Consider the following 24380-nt stretch of genomic DNA (forward strand, 5'->3'; position numbering starts at 1 on the left):
ACTTCTCTGGCAAAATGTAGGCTCCTTGAGGTCAGTGATTGTTTTATTTTTGTCTTTGCTTCCCCAGCATTTAGTACTGTGTTGGCTTACAGTAGACATTTAGTAAATGCTTATTGATTGATTACCCAAATTCATATAGTTATTAAGTGCCAGGATTTGAACTTAGGTTCTCTGACTCTAAATTTAGGGATCCCTTCCTGATCCCACCCTAAAATCTGAGATATTAGAATGGCAAAGCCATCACAGTTGTATTAATGAAATCCAATAATACCCACCTTTAATTTAAAGACATGGTAAATACAAAATGCACGCGTGCGTGCGCATGTTTGTGTGTGTGTGTGTGTGTGTGTGTGTGTGTGTGTGTGTGTATGGGTGTGGTGTGGTATGTAAAATAGAGCACTGACATAAAAGTAAATGAATTAAAATGTGCCATCTATTGAAATTAGGTTGACATTCCACAGTTAGAGAATACCACTCATGAAATTAGGTTGGTGGTAAAGGACATATTTTTAGTTCGTGGCAATTATTTTTTCTGGAGTGGCAGGTTCCACTTTTTATATCTTCTCTCCCCTAGGCCTCATAGAAAAAGCAACTTGTATACACTTTTTACTTCCCCCTCCCCCCCGAGCTGGCTCTCACCTGTGGCAGGCAGGGTGCCCCCTCTGGCAGTGTACGTAGGGCATGAACCATGCCTGCCACATCCTCCTCACAGCCCTGCATGAAATACGAGATTTGAAAAAAAGAAAAAGAAAAAAAAAACTTCATCCCATCCTATATTAGTAATGACACACACAGACTCATCATTCCCAACTCAGGCCATGCATCCATATCACATCATTTTCTTAAGGAAGCCTGGGGCAGCTAAATGTGTCTGCTCTTACCTAGGGCTAAAATTCATTGCTTCCTAGGCCTCATTCCCATGAAGCATTAAGAGTAACAGCAGGGAAACTTCAGTACTGAAAAGGGGAATGAGCTAGTTCCACTTCAGAGTTCAAAAAGAAAGTTTGCACCTTTTGAGTAGGGATTGTTTCATTTTTTTGTACTCATATTCCAGTGCTTTGCACAGTGCCTGGCACACACTAGGCATTTAAAAGATGTTTGATTAACTGATCTAGGATTAAAAATTTGATTGACTTGATCAAGGATCAAGATCTGATTCTTCCCTAAAACTAAAGTACCATAGTCACAAACAACAAAAGGGGGAGAAATTAGAAATCAGAATTATATCATGGTATGTGTCATACCAGTATATTTTCTTGAATCCCTTTTAAAAGGAGATGGTACATAAATAATAAAAAAAGTTAATGCAGAAATGCAGTAGCATATATAATTTTGTTCTGAGATAAACATTTGCAACTACTTTTATGATACTGACAGGAATTACAGAGAGTAGGGAGATGAGAACTATGACTTTTATTCATTCCATTTTTAGTTTAATCCCTTTTGTTATGGGTGTCATTAGTTTTATTCCATTAATTGAGAGTCCTTAAGGCTGCCCTCAGTCCTCTTCTCTTCCTTTTTATACTTCTTCCCAGTGAGCTCATTTATGCATCGCCATAATGCAGATGACCACCTAATTTATCTATCAACAGTCTTGACCTTTCCATTTATCTATAATCTTATATTTCTAACTATCCAGGGGCTGTCTCATAATATTATGTATGCAGTGAATAGATTGTTGGACTAGAAGTTAGGAAAACCTGAATTCAAATCCAGTCTCAGATACTTACAAGCTATGTAACCCCGGGCAACCTAACTTCACTCAACCTGTTTCCTCACTGTTATGTGGGGATATCAATAACATTTACCTTTCAGGGTTATTGTGAGGATAAAATTAGATAACATTTCTAAAGTACTTTGCAAACCTGAAAGTGTTATCTAAATACTATAATAATTAATAATAATTATTATTATTTCATTTCCTTGCTGCTTTTATCTTCAAGGAAGCACAGTTTATATCAATTTTTTCTCAAATGTCTTTACCTTCCTAAGTCATGTTTGTTAACATAGACTTCTACCCCAGGAGAAAGGTTGGGAATGAAATTTCCCCATTCAAAATAACTAAAATTCAAAATACTGAACTGGAATTCAAATGAAAAATGAAGACTGTGATAGCATACTGGTAAAAGTTCTACTCATAGTAATTTTAATTAACATAACATTTTTAAAGTTGTATTAAACTTTTATATTATTTTAAAGTTAGAAAAAGGCTGTTAAAATGTTAGTTGATTGATGGGGTGTATACGTTAGAGTACAAGAGATTCTTGCTTAAAAGGTAGATTGTTCATGAAAGGTCTATTAAAGTGATTTCCTATAAAATGCTGTCCCAATATTGACTTTTTAGTGTAAATTAGGAGATGCTTTAAACTGGTTACTTCATCTGTAAAAATTACAGAATTGGACCTGACAGCCTCCAAGGTTCCTTCCTATCTACATATAGGGTTCCAGGAACCTATTACTTAATCTTTATTTCATAATTCAGAATGACTTGAGAAGCCTAATATGCTTTAGGATGACAATGAACCTTCTCATCAAATAGTAGTGTGGCCATACTGGTGCAGTTTGTCCTGATCCCAAGATGTATACTGGAATTGTTATTTATTGTAGATAAATCTCTGGCATCAAGTTACTTGGTTAAGTTATGTTCCCATGATTATCCGTGTAGCAAGGATTTTAACCCAGATCTCTCCTGAATCTAAGCCTGCTTCTCATTATATTACAGTGGACTCTTTTTCCCACAAAAAAGTTATTAATTTGGGCTTTCTGGTTCTTTGTATATCAGATAAAGAGGAGTTGATCCTAAAATAATGCTCTGAATATTAACAGCAATCCAGAATAATACTCAAAATTAGTCACAAAATAAAAGTCTGAAAAATGAAAGAAAAAACAAACAAACCCCAAACCAGTGAAGTATTAGAAACTAAAAACTGTTCCAAGTCTGGAAGTGGCAATCCCTAAAATTTAATACTTGAGCAGTGTTTTCACTGCCTTTAAACCATCTTTAAGATTTTGTTTTCCTCCTATCCCTAGACCTTTTCTAGGCATTTTCTCCTGAGGACAACTATTGCTGTTTTATAACAACTCTATTGGTCATTAAGATAGGAGGAGACGCTGCCACAAAAAACTTACATATCACAATCTTGCTTAACAGTGGAAGGGAACCCCATCATCTACTGGAACAAGTAATTAATTGGTTGGCAACTTGTCAATGCCCAACAATCACCAGCAAATTAATAGGCAGTTCCTTTTCTGACTAGTCTGTTTTTTTTTAAATTTAGTTCATGATTGTGATAAACTTCATTAGGGGATATTAGCACTTTAAAAACATTGATAATAAAAATGCTAATCACTGTTGGGCATTATCACAGGTTCAAGTTTGAATTTTGATTGAAGGAAGGAGAACAGTTAAGGTAATAGTAATAATTGACTTTTATATATAGTAATTAGAAGTTTACAACTCATGTTACATACAACATCTCATTTGAGTTTCAAGACGTTGGTACTATAACTTCAATTATCCTCATTTACAGGTAAGTTAACTGAGGCTCCCTCCCAGGAAGTTAAGTGGCTTGCCTATCATCTCACAGTTAGTATCAGAGGCAGGATTTCAACCTCAGATTTCTGCTGCCTTCAAATCTAGCACTCTCTCTCCAGTGTCAAGCTGGTAGGTAGAATTCTTCTCCTTTCATCCTTCAAGTATTGCTGTTGGATTGAATTTATGACAATTCACTAATTCCTTAAATTCAAAATTCATTCTGAGTGATGTCATAAAGCAAATGCTAGTGGGGAATAAAAGGAATGCTAAATAGTGAGAGCTGTATACTGAGTAGCTTATAATAAAACCAGTTAATATGATGAATTGATGAACATTTGGGATTTTGTCATAGAAGACAACTGTTACTTTTTTTTCCCCAGTCAAGTTAATAGAACTGAAAATTCTAAGCATCTTGAAATACACTAAGGCAATACTTCAAATATAACCTCCCCAAGCAAGAAGGCTTTTTGCAAAATGGCCCCCATTTGCTTTGAGGTAAGAAAAAATAAATAAAGTCAGGCTCTCTTTAGTTATATCTTTTTTCCCTCCATAGTTATTTCCCTATAAAAGTAATTTTGAAGGCATATTCACTAGATAAAAATCCCCCAAACAATCTTCAGGATCAGTAACTTTCAATTAAAAAATATGTCCTAGAAAAATGACCTTTCTTGAAAGTAGAAAGATTCTTTATTTTGAAAGTTGTAGAATATTAGAGATGTCACAAAATACATGAATTTAACATTTATAAATGTCCTTTTAGTAGCTAAGTATGACACTGTCAAATGCACTGTCTACTGAGCTATAGGAAGCTCTAATTCAGTATCTGTAGAGTTTTCCTGGTGACAAAGCTATGTGACTGCTTTGTTATAAGGTGAGAATTTGATATCAAGGTAGGTATCAGTGACCCTTTGCTTCTCATACTGGACCCCCTCCAAATATCTGAGAAGGCTCTCAACAAAGTGCAGCCTCTGACCTGTGGTACAACATCTGCTGGCTGCAAACAGAAGGTACCAATGAAGCTGCTACAAAAAGCAAACCATCATTTCTAGCTTAATGATTGTCTCGGAAAAAAAGATCTACTGGCCAAAGAGGAAAGCTCTGCATTTTAAAGTAAAATTTTTAAAAACCCCACGACACTGGATTCAGTAAAAAACAGAGTTTTAATGTGAATGGACTTCTTTTTCTGACATACTGATGACAGACTCAGACCTGACTCAGAAAATCTGACAGCCCTGTCATGGTGATTCAACCACTATCATAGCATCAAAGTTATCTAGTCACACCACCTTCAGCTGGGGATTCAGGAGTCTGTTAATCACATTAGCCAGCTCTGGAGAGCTAGAAAATAGAAAGAAACTGCACTTTGAAAACCAGGAACTGTCTGTCCTTTTCTCTAAACTCCTAATTAGGCCAAAATCTACCACAAGAAATTAATACTTGACGTATTTCAAGAATATTTAAATAGAAAGGGTTCTCTGAAATCTGCACAATGTTGTTTTTTCTTCCATAGCTTATTATCAATAATATTATCAATAATAATGACAATGGTAGTTTAAATTTCTATAGAACATTTTGGGACACAGAGTATTTTACATCTATTAACTTCATTTCATCTTAAAGAATTTATAGTGGGAAGGGATATAGTGGTCACTCATCCCAAATGGAGGCCCTACAAGGTACACAGAGTTACTGAAATTATAATTAAAAAAAACCCCCACTAACATTTACAGAGCGTTTTAAGGTTTACAAAGTACTTCACAATATTATCTCATTTGATCCTTACAACAATCTTTGAAGATAGGTGCTGTTACTATCCCCCTTTTACAGATGAGAAAACTGAAGCAAGGAGGATTGACTTGTGAAGGTCACACAGTGTCTGAGGCTAGATTTGAACTCAGATCCTCCTGATTCTAGGTCCAGTGCTTTATCCATACTGTACTACCTAGCTACCTCTAAAGTCACATGAATTACAAAGCTAAGAGGAACCCAATATTTGAATCATGGCCTGTAGTTATTTTTACTAGACCTTTTCCCTGATTTTCATCCTAAAGCATTTCTACATTTTCACCTCCCATGATCATAATTAGTCAAAACTTGTTAATTTGGCTAAAAGAAAACATATGAAATATCAAAGATTTCATTATAGTTTTTAAGAATTATATGTACCGTGCTACTCCATTATGTATTATTAGTTAATAGGTCAGTATTTAAATAAGTATTGAATGTATCATACCATGAAAGGAAAAAGTCAGTGGTTAGATTTGTAAACATAAATTAGGGGGAAATTTTTTATTGTATGTAGATGTCTAGAGCTATGCTCTTATAAGTTTCTTTTTTGCTATCTCCTATCTGGGTAAAATAGAATTGTTTCTCATAGGGTTAATTTGAGATTTTTAATAAAGTTCCTGTCCACTTTTAAGCTTTTAATAGCAGAGGTTGTAAATACAATAAAATACAACCAATAGATCATAGTTAAAATCATATTTGTTCAAGCTCTACTTCATAACTATAAATATCATATTGCTGGTATGATACTGAGATAAACAGAAAATGACTACCAAAGATGGGAAAGTGAATAGGACTGAAATCCCTACCAGTTATAAACAGAAAATTTACCATTTTCCCTATCATAATGCCATCATATTTCTATCATATTTGCAGCCTGTTATTACTATTTAAAAGCTAAAAGTTTTTAAGATGCACAGTAATGTTATAAAGACATTTCTTTTTAGTTAAACTATAACATATAAAGTCTACTTCTATGTAATAAAATCTTCAGATAAGGATATTTGTAAAGTGCTACCAGCATGCCACACTTTGGGATTTTAAATTGGAGATACACTTTTGGTCCTAGTCTTAAATTTTAAAGATCAATAAAAAGACAACAAAACAACCAAATTCTTACTTTTATTATAAAAGCACATTTTGAGGGATTCTGGATTTGAGTGACTGAGGTGGGAACTTACTGTGTGACCTTAGGCAAATCACCCTCTATGGGCCCAGTTTTCTCATCTATAAAATGGAGATAATAATACTTGGATTAAAGGACACCTTAATACCATAATTATTGATTGATACATTGTTATGTTCCAGTCATTCAGGGCAGGAAGTAGAAAAATATATCCTACCTCTAACCCCTAGTTCACTTGAAAAAGAAACAACATTGCATATGAAAATAAATATGAATATTTATATGGTGATGGTCCTGGCCTAGTTAGGGAGATCATCCATGGAATTCATTTATCTATTTCAGTGCTCCCTTTTTTTAATGTCAACAATCAACTACTGACTCTCTTGCTTAAAGGTAATGTCACAAGACCTATCTGTAAGGGCCCATCCTTACAAGAAATCATCAAGTTGCCTTCGCCAGTAGGGATAATTTACCCCCCCATATTCATTTTTAATTCTTGCAGACTATTGATGGGGATTAGCATATATTTTCAGTCTTAAAATGGTTCCGCAGTAAAACAAAATAGGAGAAATGTTGACAGCAGGATATTTAAAAATAAGTGATGCTGGTATTTCTTTGAAAATAAACTGGAGCTATATTAATGTTCATTCCTTTAATTTTTTTCTCCAGTGCTGTATTGTTCCTAGTTCTATTAAGGTCAGTGCTTTTTTGGGGCCAGAGAAGAAGAAAAAAATCAGGTATTTTGTCAAGAAACAAATGGAAAACTAGATAAATCGAAAGCCTAATCTGGTTTGTTGATGTGCATTTTCAGGAGAAATGATATAATTTCAAAACAGAAATAAAATCCCTGAATATTTTAAGTAAGCTGCACTAAGGAAAATTGAGTGATTTGTAACAGAGGTAGTATCAAGGATGAATTAAAGTAATTTTGATAGGTGTCCAAGAATGCTAAGGTTCTGTTTTGTTTCCTAATATGTTCTGAGATCTTTAAGATGAAAAGGGTAGAGAATCCAAAAACCATTCTAAGCAGTTGAATCAATAGACATCTATATTCTTGCCCAATGAAAATTATAGGTGAGTTTTAGCCCATTCCTTTTTCTTTTTTTTTGGCGAGGCAATTGGGCATTTTAGCCCATTCTGCCATACCAAATTTCTTAGCATAGAATCTATAGGACCCATAGCATGGGTGTCTTCCACTCAGGGAGGTAAGGGATGTGCCATTTTTGCTTCTGAGGAATTCAGGAATTGGAGGTTGTCCAAAATATGATAATATGGTACATCAGTCTCAATGAGACTCATTTTCTGGTCCAAGCCTCTGAGTCAATCTGATCAATATCCTCAACAGCTAGGCTGTTGCCAGAAAAGCAGAATCACAGAGGTGAGCACAGAGAAGTAAAATAACTGTGATAATAAAATAAAGTGGCAATAGGATAGGCCTCCTTAGGAATTTTTTTCTTTTTTTAAAGTAGAGGCAAACAAAGCTGAGGGGAAAAGTGAAAGGAGAGCAACAGTTGCCATTTTTCGTCCTTTGTTCTTGAAGCGGACTAATGACATAATGAGGGTAGTGTCTTACACATGAATTGTATTTAAGTGAGGCATTGCTGCACAAAGTCATCAGCCTCACTCTCTCCTCCACAGTCATTGGAGGCCAGCAGCAGAACAGAAGTCAAGATGACTGACAATGGCCCAGAATGCAGCATGTGAAGGGAAGGATGCCAGACATATTCTATGACTGCGGTATTGGGCTACTAAGTCTAGGTAATAGATATATATTTAAATGATAAATGTCTGTCCAGGCAAAAGACAATTTATGGATACCTTCAAATCCTAGGAAAATAAGAAAAACTTTCCCCCTTTTAATATTTTTTCCATGTGCCTATATGGAACACCCTTCTTTAGACTACTTAATTACTACGTTTCTTTCAATAATTATCTCTTACTAAATAAGAAGACTTTTTAGTGGCAGACAACTTTATATTTATCCCACAGAAAATCATACACACACACACACACACACACATGTGTGTGTGCATATGCATGTCTATAAATGTTATGTATTTATTTAGAAAGAGCTATTAGAAACTTAAAAGGTCATCTATTGCAACATTTTCATTTTAGAGGTAAGGGAAGGGAGGCCGAGGGCAATTAGGTGATTTGACCAATATTATATAAACAGTAAGTACTAGAGGAGCTAGAAATTGTTCTTAGAATTTTGGATTCTAAATCCACTCTACCAGTATTTTTCATCAATATAATTAAGGAGAAAAAAACCCCAACAGATAAAAACTCAGACGGATCCAATAACAAATACTATAGAGGGCATGGTTATCTGCAGATGGCACTAAGTTGGCAGAAATATTGAAAGACAAAATTAGGATTCAACAAGATCCTAACAGGCTAGATTATTGGATCAAACCTAAAAAAATAAAAGTCAAGAAGGTTACATATGGGTGCCCCAAATTCTCTTCACAGAGGAGATATGGTTAGTCAACAATTACTCTGAAAAAGACCTAGGAGTTTTAGTGGGCTGAAAGCTCAGTATAAGGCAACAGTGCTAAGACAGCCAAGAAAACCAACGTGATCTGAGGCTGCATTAAAACAAATCCAAGATAAAGGAGCTGACAGTTCTGCTGTTCTCTGCTCTGCTCGGACCACATTTGAAGCACTGGGTTCATTATGAGGCACCACATTTTGTCAAAATGACCTAATAAGCTGGACCGGGTCCAGAGAAAGGGAACCATTATGGTGAAGTGCCTCAAGTTTATGCCATATAAATTGAGGAATTAGTTGAAGAAACTAGAGATATTTAGCATGGAGAACAGAAGTCTCAGGAGGAATATGGTAGCTGTTTTCAAGTATTTGAAGGCTGTCCAGTAGAAGATGGATTAAAACTATTCTGTTGGGCCCTTGAGGGTAGCATTGACTGATGAGTAAAAGTTGTAAAGGGGTGAATTTAAGTTTGATGTCAGGGAAAAAAATGCTAACAACCCCGAAGCAGAATGGATTGCTACAGGAAATCATAGGGTCTTCCTCACTATAGGGGTCTTCAGACAAAGGCTGGATTACTACTTGTCAGCCATATCAAAGAGGGGGGCCTTTTTAAAGGTAAAAATTAGGTTAAAAGACTGCTCCATCCCACCTCTGAAATTCAGTGAATTGGTTCTATTCTACTTATTCTTCTCATTGACTTTAAATTATCAGTATGGATGACCAAGAATGTCATTTCTTTACTACCCCCACCCCACTAGTTTTAAACCTTCCTTTAGCATGCTGTCTTCGCCCATTAGAATGTAAACTCTTTGAAGGCAGAGACTTTCTTTTTGCTTTTATTTATATCTCCAGCATGTAGCATAGTGCCTGGCACATAGTAAGTGTCTAATAAATGTTACTGACTTGACCTTCCATCTGTCATTATTTTAAAACAAACTACATTCATTTCCTTCTGGAAGAGACACGATGGATGTAAGGTCAAATACAGATTCACTACTAACAGAGTTAGGCACAGAGTCAGGAAATGCCTAAATTCAGATGTAGCTTTAGACTCTTATAAGCCAGGTAACCACGGACAAATCACTCAATCCTCTGAGCCTCAGTTGTTTTCACCTGTAAAATGGGATTAATAAAACCTGTAGTACCTACATCAAAGGGTTACAGTGAAGGATAAATGAGATAATGCATGTAAAAGGACTTAGCAAACCATAAAATTGTATATTCAAGTGTTCCCTCCTTTGACAGTAATGAACAATGTTTCAAAAATGCTATGAAGTTATGGTTACTTAGAAAGGTGAATTGTTGTTAGTATAATTACAAAAATGAATATAAAGCAAATTGTACTATTTTTCTATCACTATACTTAAACATACTGTGACTAATTCTCATATATTAGCTATCTTTAAGTATCTCTGAACAATTTAATAGATTCTTTATATACATATACATATATATGCGTAATATTTTAATTTTCCCCAATTACATGCTAAAACAATTTTTTAACATTAAAAAAAGTTTTGAGATCCAAATTCTACCCCTCCCTCACTAATTAAATGGATTCTTAAGAGCAATACTTAATATAAATTTGCTTAAGTTTAAAAACTGAGTTCAATTTGCCTTTCAAAATAGTTTTTTTTAAAAAATGATTAAATGATGTTCATTTGGTGGAATTACTACTACATTTCCCATATCTAAATCTTTATTTTTTTCTAAGTATTAGTTACAAATTCAGACATTTTCTTGTGAGTAATAGGTCATACCTTCCAGCTACCTGCAGCCAAATTCTGCAGGGCACCTGCTGCACCTTCTAGAGTGTCCGGGTTTGAGCACTCGGAAAGAAGTGTGAGGTAGGGTTTGACTATTGAAGGGTGCCACAGCATCTGGATTCCTTTTGGGGGTTCTGCACAGTCAGGCAGAGGTCCCACGCCATCCCACTGTGGAAGAAAAATATGATGCAAAACGTCATTGCAAAATTTCCTTGAAACTTCTCACATCCTTTCTTTTAGCAGACATCAAGGGACCTAAGCACAAGAGGGAGTAGGTGTCCAATACTATGTACTGTATCTTCAAGAAATTAATGTTACTAATAATCATGTCTACATCTTTTAGACATAATTAGAACTAGAGATAAGTTTTAAGTTAACAAAAATAATTTGTTTGGGTTAGTGCTTACGGCAAGCAAAGAAGCAAACTACAAGATGACTGAACCACTCAGAGAAGTTTGCTGTGGCTCCATTCGTGGCAATGAAATCTTAGGCATGAAGTGACCCACAGAGTTAAGGTGACTCTGCCCCTTATTTCCTCTCATATGGTTTTTACTGGATTTAAAAATTCAAAGGAATTAGTATAACAAGGATGAAATACAAGCAAGTACACTATTTCTAATAACAGAGTGATTTACTTAGAAAAATCCCTGGTCTCATTTACGTTTCTAGGAAAGACAAAATAATCATGTCACCATTTTGATTAGGCCAGAATAAAACAACTACATGCTGTTTGTCCTGAGTTTGTTAATAATCACTTAAAGAGCATATTTTAAAAGTTACTCAGTTGCAGTTACTAAAACATCTTAAAAACATCTTTATTATGTAAGTCTTTAAATTTTACCTCTGGAAGGACATGAGAGATTATCTATTTTTTATTATTTAATTTAATTTATTTTTTTTCTTTTGGCTAGGCAATGGGGTTAAGTGACTTGCCCAGGGTCACACAGCTAGTATGTGTTATGTGTCTGAGGCTGGACTTGAACTCAGGTCCTCCTGAATCCAGGGCCGGTGCTCTATCCACTGTGCCATCTAGCTGCCCCATGAGAGATTATCTAGCAAAACATTTCTACTAATAATTCTATACTTAACTGATTAAAAAAAATACTCAGTTCTGAGCATTAAGAAAATTTAGGACAAATATCATCTGATTATTAAGGAAAAGTTGAAATGTTAATATATGCTAATTATTAAAGAGAAAAAAGTCTTTTACTGTCATATGTAATATCAAGTATTTCATCATTTTTCTCAAACAGACAAAAGACTAGTGTCTTAATTAAAGAGCTTGCTTTTCTTTAGATTATAATAAATCCTACTCTTATATGCTGATCTGAGTCTTAACATCAAGGAAATGCCTGTCTTTCCATTAGGAGTCATTAAAAAAAAACCAAATGAACATTGCCAATCAAGTACAGCATTACAAGGCTACCCATAATGTGAGAGCTCCTTCTTAGTAACAGTCCGTGGCCAGGCCATATAAAGTTGATTTTGTACCTGTGTACTGTCTTTCACTTGAACTAATAGACCTTTATCTTCTTCAAGCCAAAAGTTTTAAAAAAAAGTACAAATAGAAAGTGAGTTGGCCCTGTAAGAGTGTATCAGTTTCATTATTTGAGAGTGACAGCTCTGATACAGGATTCATTACATTCAGACAGATACGAACATCAAGAGGAGGGCAGCATCACTCTGTGGCATTATCAGCTTCCATGACACAGTAGTCAAATTGGCTGCTCAAAGGAAAGAAGCTCAATGCTATTAAACCCATATCCTAGTACAATGGAGAAAGCAAAATAAATGTTATTTTATCCCTTCTATGTCTAATTTATCATCTTATGGAAGAGTTACCGATATAATTTTTCACGACTGTCTCTTGATATAAGATAGCATGCCATATTTATGAACAGCCTCACTTGGCATGGACAGTTGTGCTGATTCGCTCTTAGTATGAAGCCCATATTTGCACATGATCAAATCCTTTTGTGAATAATTGCATTTTGTAGGAATGGGAAGGAAATATAGATGATAACGTCCTTTAATGTAAAAAGTATTTTTGACAGATTAGGTACTGTAACATTACATAGAGATAGCAAGGTGGTATAGTGGATGGAGTGCTGGGCCTGAAGTCAAGAAGACTCATCTTCCTGAGTTTCAATGTGACCTCAGACATTCACTAGCTATGTGACCCGGGGCAAGACACTTAACCCTGTTTACCTCTGTTTCCTCATCTGTAAAATGAGCTGGAGAAGGAAATGGCAAACCATTCCAATACCTTTACCAAGAAAATCCAAATGGGGTTACAAAGAGTTGGACGTGACAGAAAATCAATGGACACTTGAAAACATTACATGACATAGAGCTAGGTGGGGCATATCCTATTCTATAGAAATTATGTAACAAAAAATTGGTATAGGTGAAAGAAGTTGGGTTAACTTTATAGGCTCATAGATTTAGAGCTGCAAGGGAATCATTGAGGCTACTGAGTTTAACCCCTTGTTTTATAGATGAAAAAACTGAAGCACAGAGAGATTAAGTGAAATTCCCAAGTTCACAAAGCTAGTAAGTATCTGAGGCAGGATTTGAACTCGGGTCTTCCTGAATCCAAGGCCAGAATCCTCCACTATGCCACAGAGTTGCCATTCTTGGCTGGATCGTGTCCTCTTCTTTTTCTAGCTTCTCTGCTATAAAATATGATGAATGGTTAAATCAGTGTACACTTTTTCTACAGCTGTAAAATATGCCCCACCTAGCTGACATGAATAAGGATAATCTTTGATGGCCACTAAAGATGTAGTTCAAAGGTGTTTTTGTTTTTGTTTTTTTTCTGTTTTGGAGCCTTGATTATACTGTGGGATGTTAGTACTGAAGAAGAAGAAATATTTTTAAAGTCAGCAGATATACTTGACTTTAATGTAGTTCCTTTATTCAAACTTTTGCTAAGTTAATAAGAGGAAAGCCCTCAAATGTTCATCAAAACATATTTCCACAAGTAACAAATGGTGTGAATCTCAATCATTATAAAACACCATAAGGAGTTTTGCAGATTGATTCATATAAGAATGAAAGAAAATAATGAGGTTAGTGAAATGGTTGTACTATGTATGAAAACTTTCAGGAAGGAGATTCTTTGAGGAAAAAAAATGATTGTATGATTATTCTTTCTAATAATGGAAATTTATCACATATTATAAGAGCAGTAACATCTAAATTATATTTTCATTAGAATGACCATATTTTGTATATTTAATAGCCCAGATGGTGGACCATTTTTTTTAGATTCACAAGCATTGCCACAGGTAGACAAGTTTAATGCAAACAGAATCCTAAGTAGAAAGAATTTTAAGCCTTTTAAAAAAATTTCTCTAAAACTAGATGTGTGAAAATAAGAGAAAAAAATAAAAAAATTTTCCCAAGTTATGAGAGGAGACTTTTTAAGCAAAATGAAGTGTTGTAATGAGAACTTGCTTCTCCAAGCACCAATCCTTGGCAGTATCAGTAAAACCTTTTGAATGGATTTCCCGAGTGGTTCCTGAGATATATCTACTGAATAGAGTAACCTTATGCTCAAGTTCCAAAATCAGGCAAAGATCCAAATGAGGTAAAATTGAAAGAAGAAAAATGGAATTATGGTGAAAATAAAGTAATGCATTTTGGGGCTACTCTCTTTCCTTAATTTAAAAATTTTAATACTGTTTTAACATTTAAGAAGTGTTTTCAATGCTATTGCTTTTGGATAATCTTAACAAACAAGACATGGAAAAATTGTGACAGGGCTCAATATATAAGTTCTCATTTTCTTTTATAGGTTGTTGAAAATGTTATTCTTAAAAGAGCATAGGAATATTTATATGAGTCTACGCAAAGGTAAGTAAGCAGGGCATAAAAACAATGTAGACAATGACCACAACAATAAAAGGAAACCAAAAAACTCCACAATGATGTATTATCATACTGTATTAATTACAATTACCAAACAGCCCTGAAGGAGAGATGAGACAATGTACTTCTCTCCCTTTTGAATGAGGGTGGGGGACTAGGGGTGTGGAACATTGCATACATTATTGTTTTATTATTATTGTATATTATTTTTGCTAAACCAATTTTTCTTTCTTTTTAAACTGTCTGGCTTGCTGTCAAGAGGAGCGTGGCAGGTTATACTAAAAAATGAAGTTGATATACTAACAAAAGTTATCAATGCATTTTTTAAAAGGCACTGCTCAGACACTAAAATGACTTTTGCATATATTGGCCTTTCGTGGGACCTCTTATCATGAAAAATACAGACTATAATTTGGTAAGTAAGAGTTCATTCACTCTTTTGTATAATGTTAAGCATGATGCTAATATTTTTGATATGAGATATAAGACTAAGATAACTTTCTTCTTAAAACATCTAATTATATTAGTCTTGCTTCTTAGTAATCTTATCCCAAAGTTATCTTAGTAGAAGATTGACGATGCTGCCAAACTGAGGAGAGGTTCTAGAATAAACTTAATTCCACCCCTGGGTAATTGGATACACTCATTTGCAGGTAGGTGGCATAACAGCTCAAGCACCATCCCTGAAGTGAGCAAGATCTGAACTCAAATCTGGGTTTAGACACTTATTGCTTTTGTCATTTTGGGCAAGTCGCTTAACTTCTGTTTGCCTCAATTCTGTTATCTGTAAAACAGGGATAATAATGGTACCTACCTCCCAAGTCTGTGAAGATCAAATGAGATAATATTTGTAATAATATCACATTATTAGGTACTTAATATGTGTTTGTTTCCTTTTCTTCCTTCCTTATCACCTATGACTGCACCAAGTTGTAAAAGAGCTTAACAATTTTTTTTCACTTCAAACTTATGACTATCATAAACAACAAATATTTAATAGCATTGAAGATACTGACTATGGCTTCAAGACCTTGAGGGTCAAGCCCTCAATCTATGTTACTGGTAAAGACTCGTTAGAGAAAAGAGGCATTGAAATGTACATAGGATGAAAGTATCCTAATTCCAAAAATCATCCAAGATTTTTCCCCCCAAGCCCAAAGATTCAGTGCCTAGACAATGCAAAGAAACAATGAAGACAGGTATAAATAACTAGGGTGATAAACCACCTTGAACTGTTTATAAAAAGTTTCTGTCGCTCACTGTTTGGATCAGGAACAAGTCATATAAATTCTATGATTTTGCTGCATTGTTTTTGTCTATAAAATGAGAGAATTGGACCAGAATAGAGGTTCTTAACCTCCATGAAAAGACTTTGGGTGGGAGATTCTGTTATCATAAATTTTAATATTTTGATAACTGTATTTCAAAATAATTTCTTTTGTAGTACTATATATAAAAACATTATTCTGAGAAGAGTTCCATAGGTGTTACCTGACTGCCAAAGGGGACCATTAGACATACAGTAATGGTTAAGAATCTCTGAAGAATGTATATATATATATATATACATACATATATATATGTATATATACACACACATATATACATACATATATATATATATATATATGATAACTTCTGTCTCTAAACCCTATGAACCTATGATCCAATAATATCTTCTTGTGCCCTTAAATATAATCGTAGTCCTAAGTCAATCAGAAGAAAATAGAAATATAATTGATGTTATGGCTTTACTGTTATAAAAACTTCTCCCAGGAAAAGGAATACCAATTTAAGTAGATATTAGAGTTATAACTATTTACCTAGAATATTGAAACATGATCCATCATAGTGGTACTATTTGATGAAAAGGATTCTTTACCACTCAGGGCTCTTTTGCTATTTTTGAAATAACTGTAATTTTAGAAATGTTCTCTTATGAAAAAAGGTACAATTTCTTGCCTCTGCAGAGAAGGGTTCATTCTTTGGTATTTGGTATATGACAGCAAGGACAGGATGGCACAGAGAGAATCGACATTATTTTGGGAAATTTTCAAAATATGAAATACATCACTCTTTGATGGTCAAAGAGTTCAAATTTAATATTAGAAAAGAACAACTGATTGCTCCTGCATAGAAAGTGTTAGGTTTTCAGGAAAAGAACCCAAGTGAGGGAATGTTTTCAATAAGAAGGTGACAAAAGCTTTTCTTTGGACTTACATTTAACAACAGATTTTATGATTTTTTATTTTCTCCAGGGTTTAAAATCTATTAAGAGAATTTTATCCTGGTGGCTTTAAGGAGAGGGCAGCAGAATGTTCTTTACAGAAAAAGCTATAAGTTCAGGATAAAAATTGTATGATATAATAAAGTCAGAAAGTTAAAAAGAAAAGCGCAGCATGTAGTGTGCTACCCCCCTCCAATCTTTTCTTTACAATGAAACGAACTTCAATGAGTCTATGGATAGTTTAGTCTAAGCCATTCTAACAACTCATTTATATTGACACCGCAAGTTTTCAACAAAATGTTATCGCATACAAAAGTACTTTTGTAATTCCACATTGTGGCTAAATTCTCCAAATCAATGCCAGCAGAATGCAACTTATGATAGCTTCTCTTATATTGGAAAGGCTTCTACTACAGTACACACTGCAGACTTTGGTCCAAGTATCAGCCAAGCTAGTGAAGAGGCTAATTAATAGTAGTCTGGCCTTAAGAGGATGAAAATTTTGATTATATAAATCAGGAAAAAAAAAAGAAAAGAAAACATTACATGGTCTTCATCCTGCGAAGCCCCTTTCCATTTTCTTATGTAATGGTGGCAAAAAAAAAGGATGTTAAAATTTTACAATTTGTAGATGATCTATATGTCATTAATTTAATGGCTGACCTTCTAAATATGAGACCCTTGACCAATGAGTAGAGAGGAGACATATCAATATTATCATTCTCATTATAAATGAAAGTAGAAGATTTGAGGATGTTGCTGCTAAATGGAAAGGTGGACCCAAGGTTATCCTAGGAGGAACCATTAAAGAGTTGATTCCATCATGCATCCAAAGGCATGAAGCATTATTTCACGGGATACTCAGTCATCTTACTTTATTGAGCTCAGGATAAACATAAGCAAAATGACCATTAGGAAGATTATTATCATTGAAAGAGTATTTATTAAATACTTACTTTGTGCCAGACCTTGTGGTAACTGCCAGGATTTAAAGACAAAAGTACAAAAGCCTTTGCCCTCAAGGAGCTTACATTGGAAATTTTACATTTATACAGACTGGTTTATACAAGATACAAAGTGAATGCAAATTTCTTTCCTTAGAGAGGAAGACATTAGCACCAGGGGGATAGGCAGGAAAGCCTGCAGAGGGTAGCACCCAAGTTGAATCTTTTAGATAACTAGGGATCAGAGGAAGCAAAGACAAGCCTGGGGAACAGCCAGTTTACAAGGTAGAGAGATGGAAGAAAGAGTATGGTGTGTGAAGAACAGCATGTAGCCAGCATATACCAGTGCTTCTTATGGGGTCTCAAACCACAGTTTAAGAAGTGCTGAAGGAAAAAAAAAAAGAAGTGCTGAAGGGGTCATGAGTAGAAAAAGTTTAAGATGTGTAATGAATAAGAAAATTGGAAATGTTAGAAAGAACCAAATTATAAAGAACCTTAAAGGCTAAATGGAGTAGTTTAAAGGTGCAGAGACAGAGAAAATCCATTAATATCTCAATAAGACACACCTTGCCCCCAAACAGATTAAGATATACTTAAATGCTTGTTGGCTTTTAATGCACTGGTAGGCATAGAAGAGGACAATAAAAAATATGTCAAATAATACGGCTCAGGATCGAGACACAAAAAAGACCTAAGACTTAACAGTTTAAACAAGGTTTTTATGAATGTGTGTGTGTGAATATATATATAAATAAAAATATACATGTATATACAGCTCCAACATAACTTATTTAAATGAGCTATTGACATAAGAATTGGGGAAATGGATAAAAAAAGACATAAACATCACCATTTCTTATAGCAGCTTAAACAATGTAGAGTGACCCGAGCACAGAAACCACCTCAGTCAGGATACACTTTATCTCCTTGACAAATGATGAAATATAATATCTAAGGGTATACCTTGAACCAGATGACCTCTTAAGGATCCTTTAGCCCCAAAACTGTTATCTTATGAACCCATAAATAATTTCCAACATAAACTCATTTATAAAATATTATAGAGGGTCATGGAATTATGGATAGAAAATTATGAATAGTTTTGTCTTATGACATAGAAAGAAATAGAAGAGAAATAAGTATATAGGAAGCATGATGATATCATCCCAAAAGCATTTAAGAACAAAACCAGAAGAACAATTTTCTGATGAAAAATAAGGGGAAAATGATGTCAAGATTTATGTAGTGTACTATTCTCTCCTGATTATAAATAGCAGTGGAACTACCAGATGATTACTCTAACATCAAAGGTCCTAATGTGTTGGATGCAAGGGGGAAGTCACTTAAGACAATGAGAGACAGACCACCCACACCAAGCATACACTAGCTGAAAGTGATACAATTCTGAGGGTATTCAGGAACTTTTTGAAACCAAATGCTTAGAAAAATCATGAACCTCATTAAAATTTTGGGAAAAAAAAGTGATCAAAGAAAATTTAATAAGAATTGACCTATACTTTTATTTTCCCATTTCTACAAAATCTTTGTGGAAATAATTTACATAAATGCAGAAGGCATCCTTGATGAAAGTATAATAAGAAAATAGAAGGGCTTCACAAATTATATTCTATATCAGATCACATCTTTACAGTCAGAAAACTGACTAAAAGATGCAAAGTATGGAAGATCCATTATGCTTTTTATTCTCTTAAAAAAATCAAAACCTCAACATTTATTAGGTAGAGCAAAATACTGTCTTAAAAATCTCTCCTCCACCAAGGTATTATGGGAGGCATTTTAAAATCATACAGGGTTCTTTCTTTAATAAACACAACTGAGAGATAATTGTGTCTGATGATCCTCTCATTATTAGTCAGCAAGTGAGTCATAAGGCAGCCAGCCATATACTCCCTAAAAGTGTTTGTCATTATCATGGAAGATGTCCAATATTTATTAAAAATGGAAAAGGGATTCCCAAAAGATGGTGAGGTCCACCAGATATTCTTGTTTGTGGATAACACTGAACTGAATGCATGAAGCCCTGGAAAATTACAGCTTCTCCTAAATAGAACCATAATCACCTAAAAGAGTATAACATAACTACCCTCATAGGAAAACAAAGTGAATAAAAATACCTATTTTCCAGAGTGAGATATTCAGTTATGTGCAAAAAATCATTGACTATATATATTTTGCACAGACACACTGCAACCTGCACAATGAAATAGGTGCATAATTGAATAGGAGGAAAAAAGTAAGCTAGATTGCTTTTGGAAAATTATATAGCACATCTAATATTTTCAAATTTTTTGAAACAAAAAACTAACTTTTTAAAACCAATGTAGTTCAGGTGAGCTACATGGATGGGAATTATAGAATACCATAATTTCTGAGGAATAAAAATATCAGGTCACACAAAGGACCATGGAAATATGGATGATAGATGGAAATATACCGTAGCATCATTAGCAGTGAACAATTGCTTGTAAGAGTCAACATAAAAGATATCATCAAAGAGATGTATGAGCAAAATGAGGTTGGTTTGGTCACATAGTGAGAGCAAGGGATAATAGCTTGTAGGCTGAAATGATACTCACATAGTATTAAGAAACCTAGGAGAAGGGCCCTAGAATTCTGCGTGGATCCCCAGTAGAGGGTTTATGGGAGGATATGAGTAAGAGTTATATCACAAGAAGGTACAGACAGTTTTTAATCTGCTCACTAAGAGTAACTGCACAGTATAACATTCCTGAATTTTTCTTGAAGAATCTAAAAGATAAAATATAGACATATTGGTCTCTCTTTGGCAGAGCATTAGAGACTACAAGGGCAAAATCACATAGGGTTACTGAATCAGTTTTTTGTTTGTTTGTTTGTTTTTGCTCAACTATCTTCTCTTTGTCATGAGAGAGGTTTAATTCCAGGGCAGTGGAGTTGAATATCCAAAAATGACTTTGATATACAAAAAAAAATCAATTAGATAAAAAAAAGCATTTTTTAATGCATAGTAAGCTATATGCCTGGCACCACAATGGTTCTGGGGATACAAAAAACCCAAACCAAGCAAAACCAAAGCAAAAATAGTGTCTGGTCTCAAGGAACTTGATTTCTAATGAGAGAAACCACCTATATAAATCATAGCATACAAGAAAAATCCAGAGTGTACAGAAGGAAATTTTAGAGGAGATGGCACTAGCACCTGGGAAGGAACAGAAATTGTAAAGAGGGTAAAGATGTTTATGGTTGGGAGGGAGAACATTCTAGGCTGGATTGTAAAGTACCTGGAGTGGGTAGAATGTGAGAAGATTAGAAAAACAGGAAGGTGCTAGGTTTATAAATCTTATATGCCAAATAAAGATCTATTTAACTCTAGGGGTAATACGGAGTCACTGGAATTTACTGAGCAGGGAGAAACAGTGTGTCATGGTCACACCTAGGGTTTAGGATGATTCCTTTGATATCTGTATAGAAGATGGATTGGAGCAGGGAAAGATTTGAGTTAGGGAGACAAATTAGAACTCCAAGGAAGAGGTAATGAGAGCCTAAACTAGGGTCATGTTTGTCTGAGTGGAGAGAGAGGGATGTATAAAAAGAAAGTCCAAGATTTGGCAGCTTATTGAATATGTGGGGTGATCAGGAAAGAAGAGATGAAGATAACACGAGGGTTGCAAACATGAATGATTGTAAGAGTGGTGCTGCCCTCAACGGTAATAGGGAAGTTCAGCTTAACTAATAAAAATGCAGTTGAGATGATGAAGCAAAACAGTTTAGAGCAGGAGTAGTAGGGAAGCTGCGGCCTCTAGGCCACATATGGCCCTTTGGCTAAATTCAAACTTCACAGAACAAATCCCCTTAATAAAAGGATTTGCTCTAAACTTTAGACCAAAAATAGAAGGCCCAAAAAAGAGCTGTGGGAGATACCTGTAATTAAGGGATAGATTATCAAGATAAACTGAAAAGGAGCAGTGAGAAAAATAGGAGCATCAACCAAGAATCATCATGAAAGCTAAGAGGGGAAATGACATATATGAAGAAAGGATAGTCAATAGCATCAGAAATAGAAGAAAATCAAGGAGAATGAGAACTGAGGGAGAAAAATCCCTAAATTTATTGATTACAAGGTCTTTTAGAGAACAGTTAGACCAAGTTGAAAAAATCAGGTGGAGAAGAATTGGAAACAGTGGATGTCAACTCTTCTTTCAGGGAGTTTAGTGATAGAAGAGAGGGAAACAGAGGATGATAGCGTTAGGATGGCAAGATTGAATGTAGGATTTTTTAGACTGGGAAATACCTGAATATGTCTGTAAGCATCAGTAAAAGAGCCAACAGACTAGGCAAGATTAAAGTTGAAGGAGTCAAAGGGAATTATTGTTTGGACAAGTTCCCAGGAGGAATGAGATCAAGGGTGAATGGACAAGGGTAGTTAACTTTGACATGGAAAAGCTCCCCCAAATTCTCTGAAACTGAAATAAAAGAGAAGATCAGTGAAAGCAGCAGAAGTTTTTCAGTATAGTGCAGTGGAGATGAAGGAGCTTGCTTCCAAACACCCATTTTCAATAAAGCAACAGTGGTGGTGCACCATGCAGCAACATGATGAAAGGGAGAGGGTATTAGAGTCTTTTAAGAAGGATATTTAAATAAACGGTTTGGGACAATGTAAATGAAAGAAGGGGTAGATTAGTACTGAAACCCAGCTATGGTTAGAGAATGTGAATTTGTCCTTTAATAATTTGTGAAATTAAAAATATGCTACAAAGAATTCTTGCAGTTCATGGTTATAAGTTGATAATCACTGCATTACTCAGACTACTACATACCCCAAACTCCAATACGCCTAAGAGAAAAGGGAGAAAAACTTCCTTGGTTCAGGTTAAGCTATAAATTTTTTTTTAATTTTAAAATAAATTGTTACTGATAACTTTCATTTTTACATAACTAAATTTCTTCCTGCATTTCTCCCCCTACTACTTCCAGAGATATCTCATATAACAAAGAATATTTTTCTTAAATAACAAAACAAAACAAAACAAGAAGCTTACACATTTTCTCCATCTCCTTCTTCTAGAAGATTTTGGAGGGTGTGGTATTAACTAGCAGTGTTTTTTGTTTTAAGTTTGGGAGATGAAATAACAATAAAAAATAAGACTAATGAGGATAGCTAGCACATTTACATAGTGCAATAAGGTTTATGAAGCACTTTACAAATATTATCTCATTTTATTCTCACAACATCCCTGGCAAGGAAGAGCCTGAAGCAGATGGAGGTAAAATGACCTGTCCAGGATCACACAGCAAGCTTGAACATAGGAGTAGCATTCCCAAAACCACTAGCTGCCCTTAGACTAGAGCTTGAATTTTATCAAAAGCTATGAATAAGTTTCTCTTCCTTTCCACATTTCTGTCACCCCTAATGATATGGTATGAACTCTATGTACTCTATGTACAGAACTTTTACTGCTGAATTGTATCTTCAGCACATAAATAGAAAAACACTGCTTACCCAGCTGACTGTCTTCCCCATTATATGGATTTCTGCCCCAATTAGGAGGCAGCACATTTGCAGGGTGAAATCTGCTTTTTGGGAGACATCCCAACTATCCAGACTTTCTGATAATTATCTTGATTAAGTGAAATGTTTTATAGGCAAGAGAGATCACAAGATCAAAGATATGTAGCTACAACAACATAGAAACATTCTATCTTTAAAATGCTACTTTTTTTCCATCTAAATGGAGTCACGTATTGGCAAAGAAGGAAAAATTTCAGATGCAGAAAAGGGATCTGAGTAAGTAAATTGTCAGTGAATATTTTCCTGTGCAGTGTTCAGTTTAATTAGGCTGCAGCTGGTACTAAGTACATTAAAGGGAAAAGAAAAAAGAAAAAGAAAAACAACCTTCTAGCACTCTTTCCTGGTTTGATTTGGAGAGCCCTGCTACCAACTGATTTTGTCTTTACAGTGTTTCATTATCATTGCCAGTTTTTTTTTTAATTTAAAAGCTCCAAATAATTGTAAAAAGCCTGAAGAGAAATGAGCCTCTGTGTTAAAGTCTTAAGAATTTTGCAAAAAAGGGTAAATCATGCATCTGAATTCTCCTGTGAGCTGTTCAGATGAAATGGTCTACAGCTGGTGCTGACACTGTATGGAAAGAGGATGAAGTTGATGGCTAATTAGCTATATTTATATGGCATTCCATTGTCTCCTGGTCCCCTCCCTCCTTATGGGTTTCTTTGCAGAGGTTATGAAGGGCTTTGTGGTTGAGATATTAGAACCCTAAATTTAAGCAGTGTCAAGATGAGCTTTCTGAATTAAACAATTTTAAAATAAGGGCCATATTCAGGTGTCTCGCCTCTTAGACATACTAGTTATATGATACCAGGCAAGTCACTTAACCTTTAGGTGGTCTAGGTCAGAGCAGTCAGACATGGAATAGGAGAATGTATAGCCCACAACACTCCAGAGTATGGTCTGAAATTAAATTATTATGATTAATGTAATGATTAAATGTAATTGAGAAATATTTAACAAAATAAATGAAAATACAGTAAAACATCGATAAGGTTATATTTTAAAACTAAGTCAATATGTGACCTGCAGGGTCCTTATGTACAGATTAGTGGCCCCATTCCTATTTGA

General features: G+C 34.8%; 1 protein-coding gene across 3 annotated transcripts in view; it reads right to left on the bottom strand.

The window, feature by feature from the left end:
• The window catches only part of CTNND2 (catenin delta 2), a 1167765-nt gene that overhangs the window by 127485 nt on the left and 1015900 nt on the right, over positions 1–24380 (bottom strand). For 2 of the 3 annotated variants that reach the window (XM_078153315.1, XM_021004430.2), the window contains 2 exons: positions 10697–10870; positions 640–714 (listed from right to left, as the gene is read on the bottom strand). In XM_078153315.1, the coding sequence (XP_078009441.1) occupies positions 640–714; positions 10697–10870 (249 nt within the window). The remainder of the gene's footprint in view (positions 1–639; positions 715–10696; positions 10871–24380) is intronic. The other variant, XM_078153314.1, reaches the window with a different exon arrangement.

This window comes from Phascolarctos cinereus, unplaced genomic scaffold, assembly GCF_003287225.1.
Source record: "Phascolarctos cinereus isolate Bilbo 61053 unplaced genomic scaffold, phaCin_HiC Scaffold_4;HRSCAF=312, whole genome shotgun sequence".
NCBI classification, from domain to species: Eukaryota; Metazoa; Chordata; class Mammalia; order Diprotodontia; family Phascolarctidae; genus Phascolarctos; species Phascolarctos cinereus.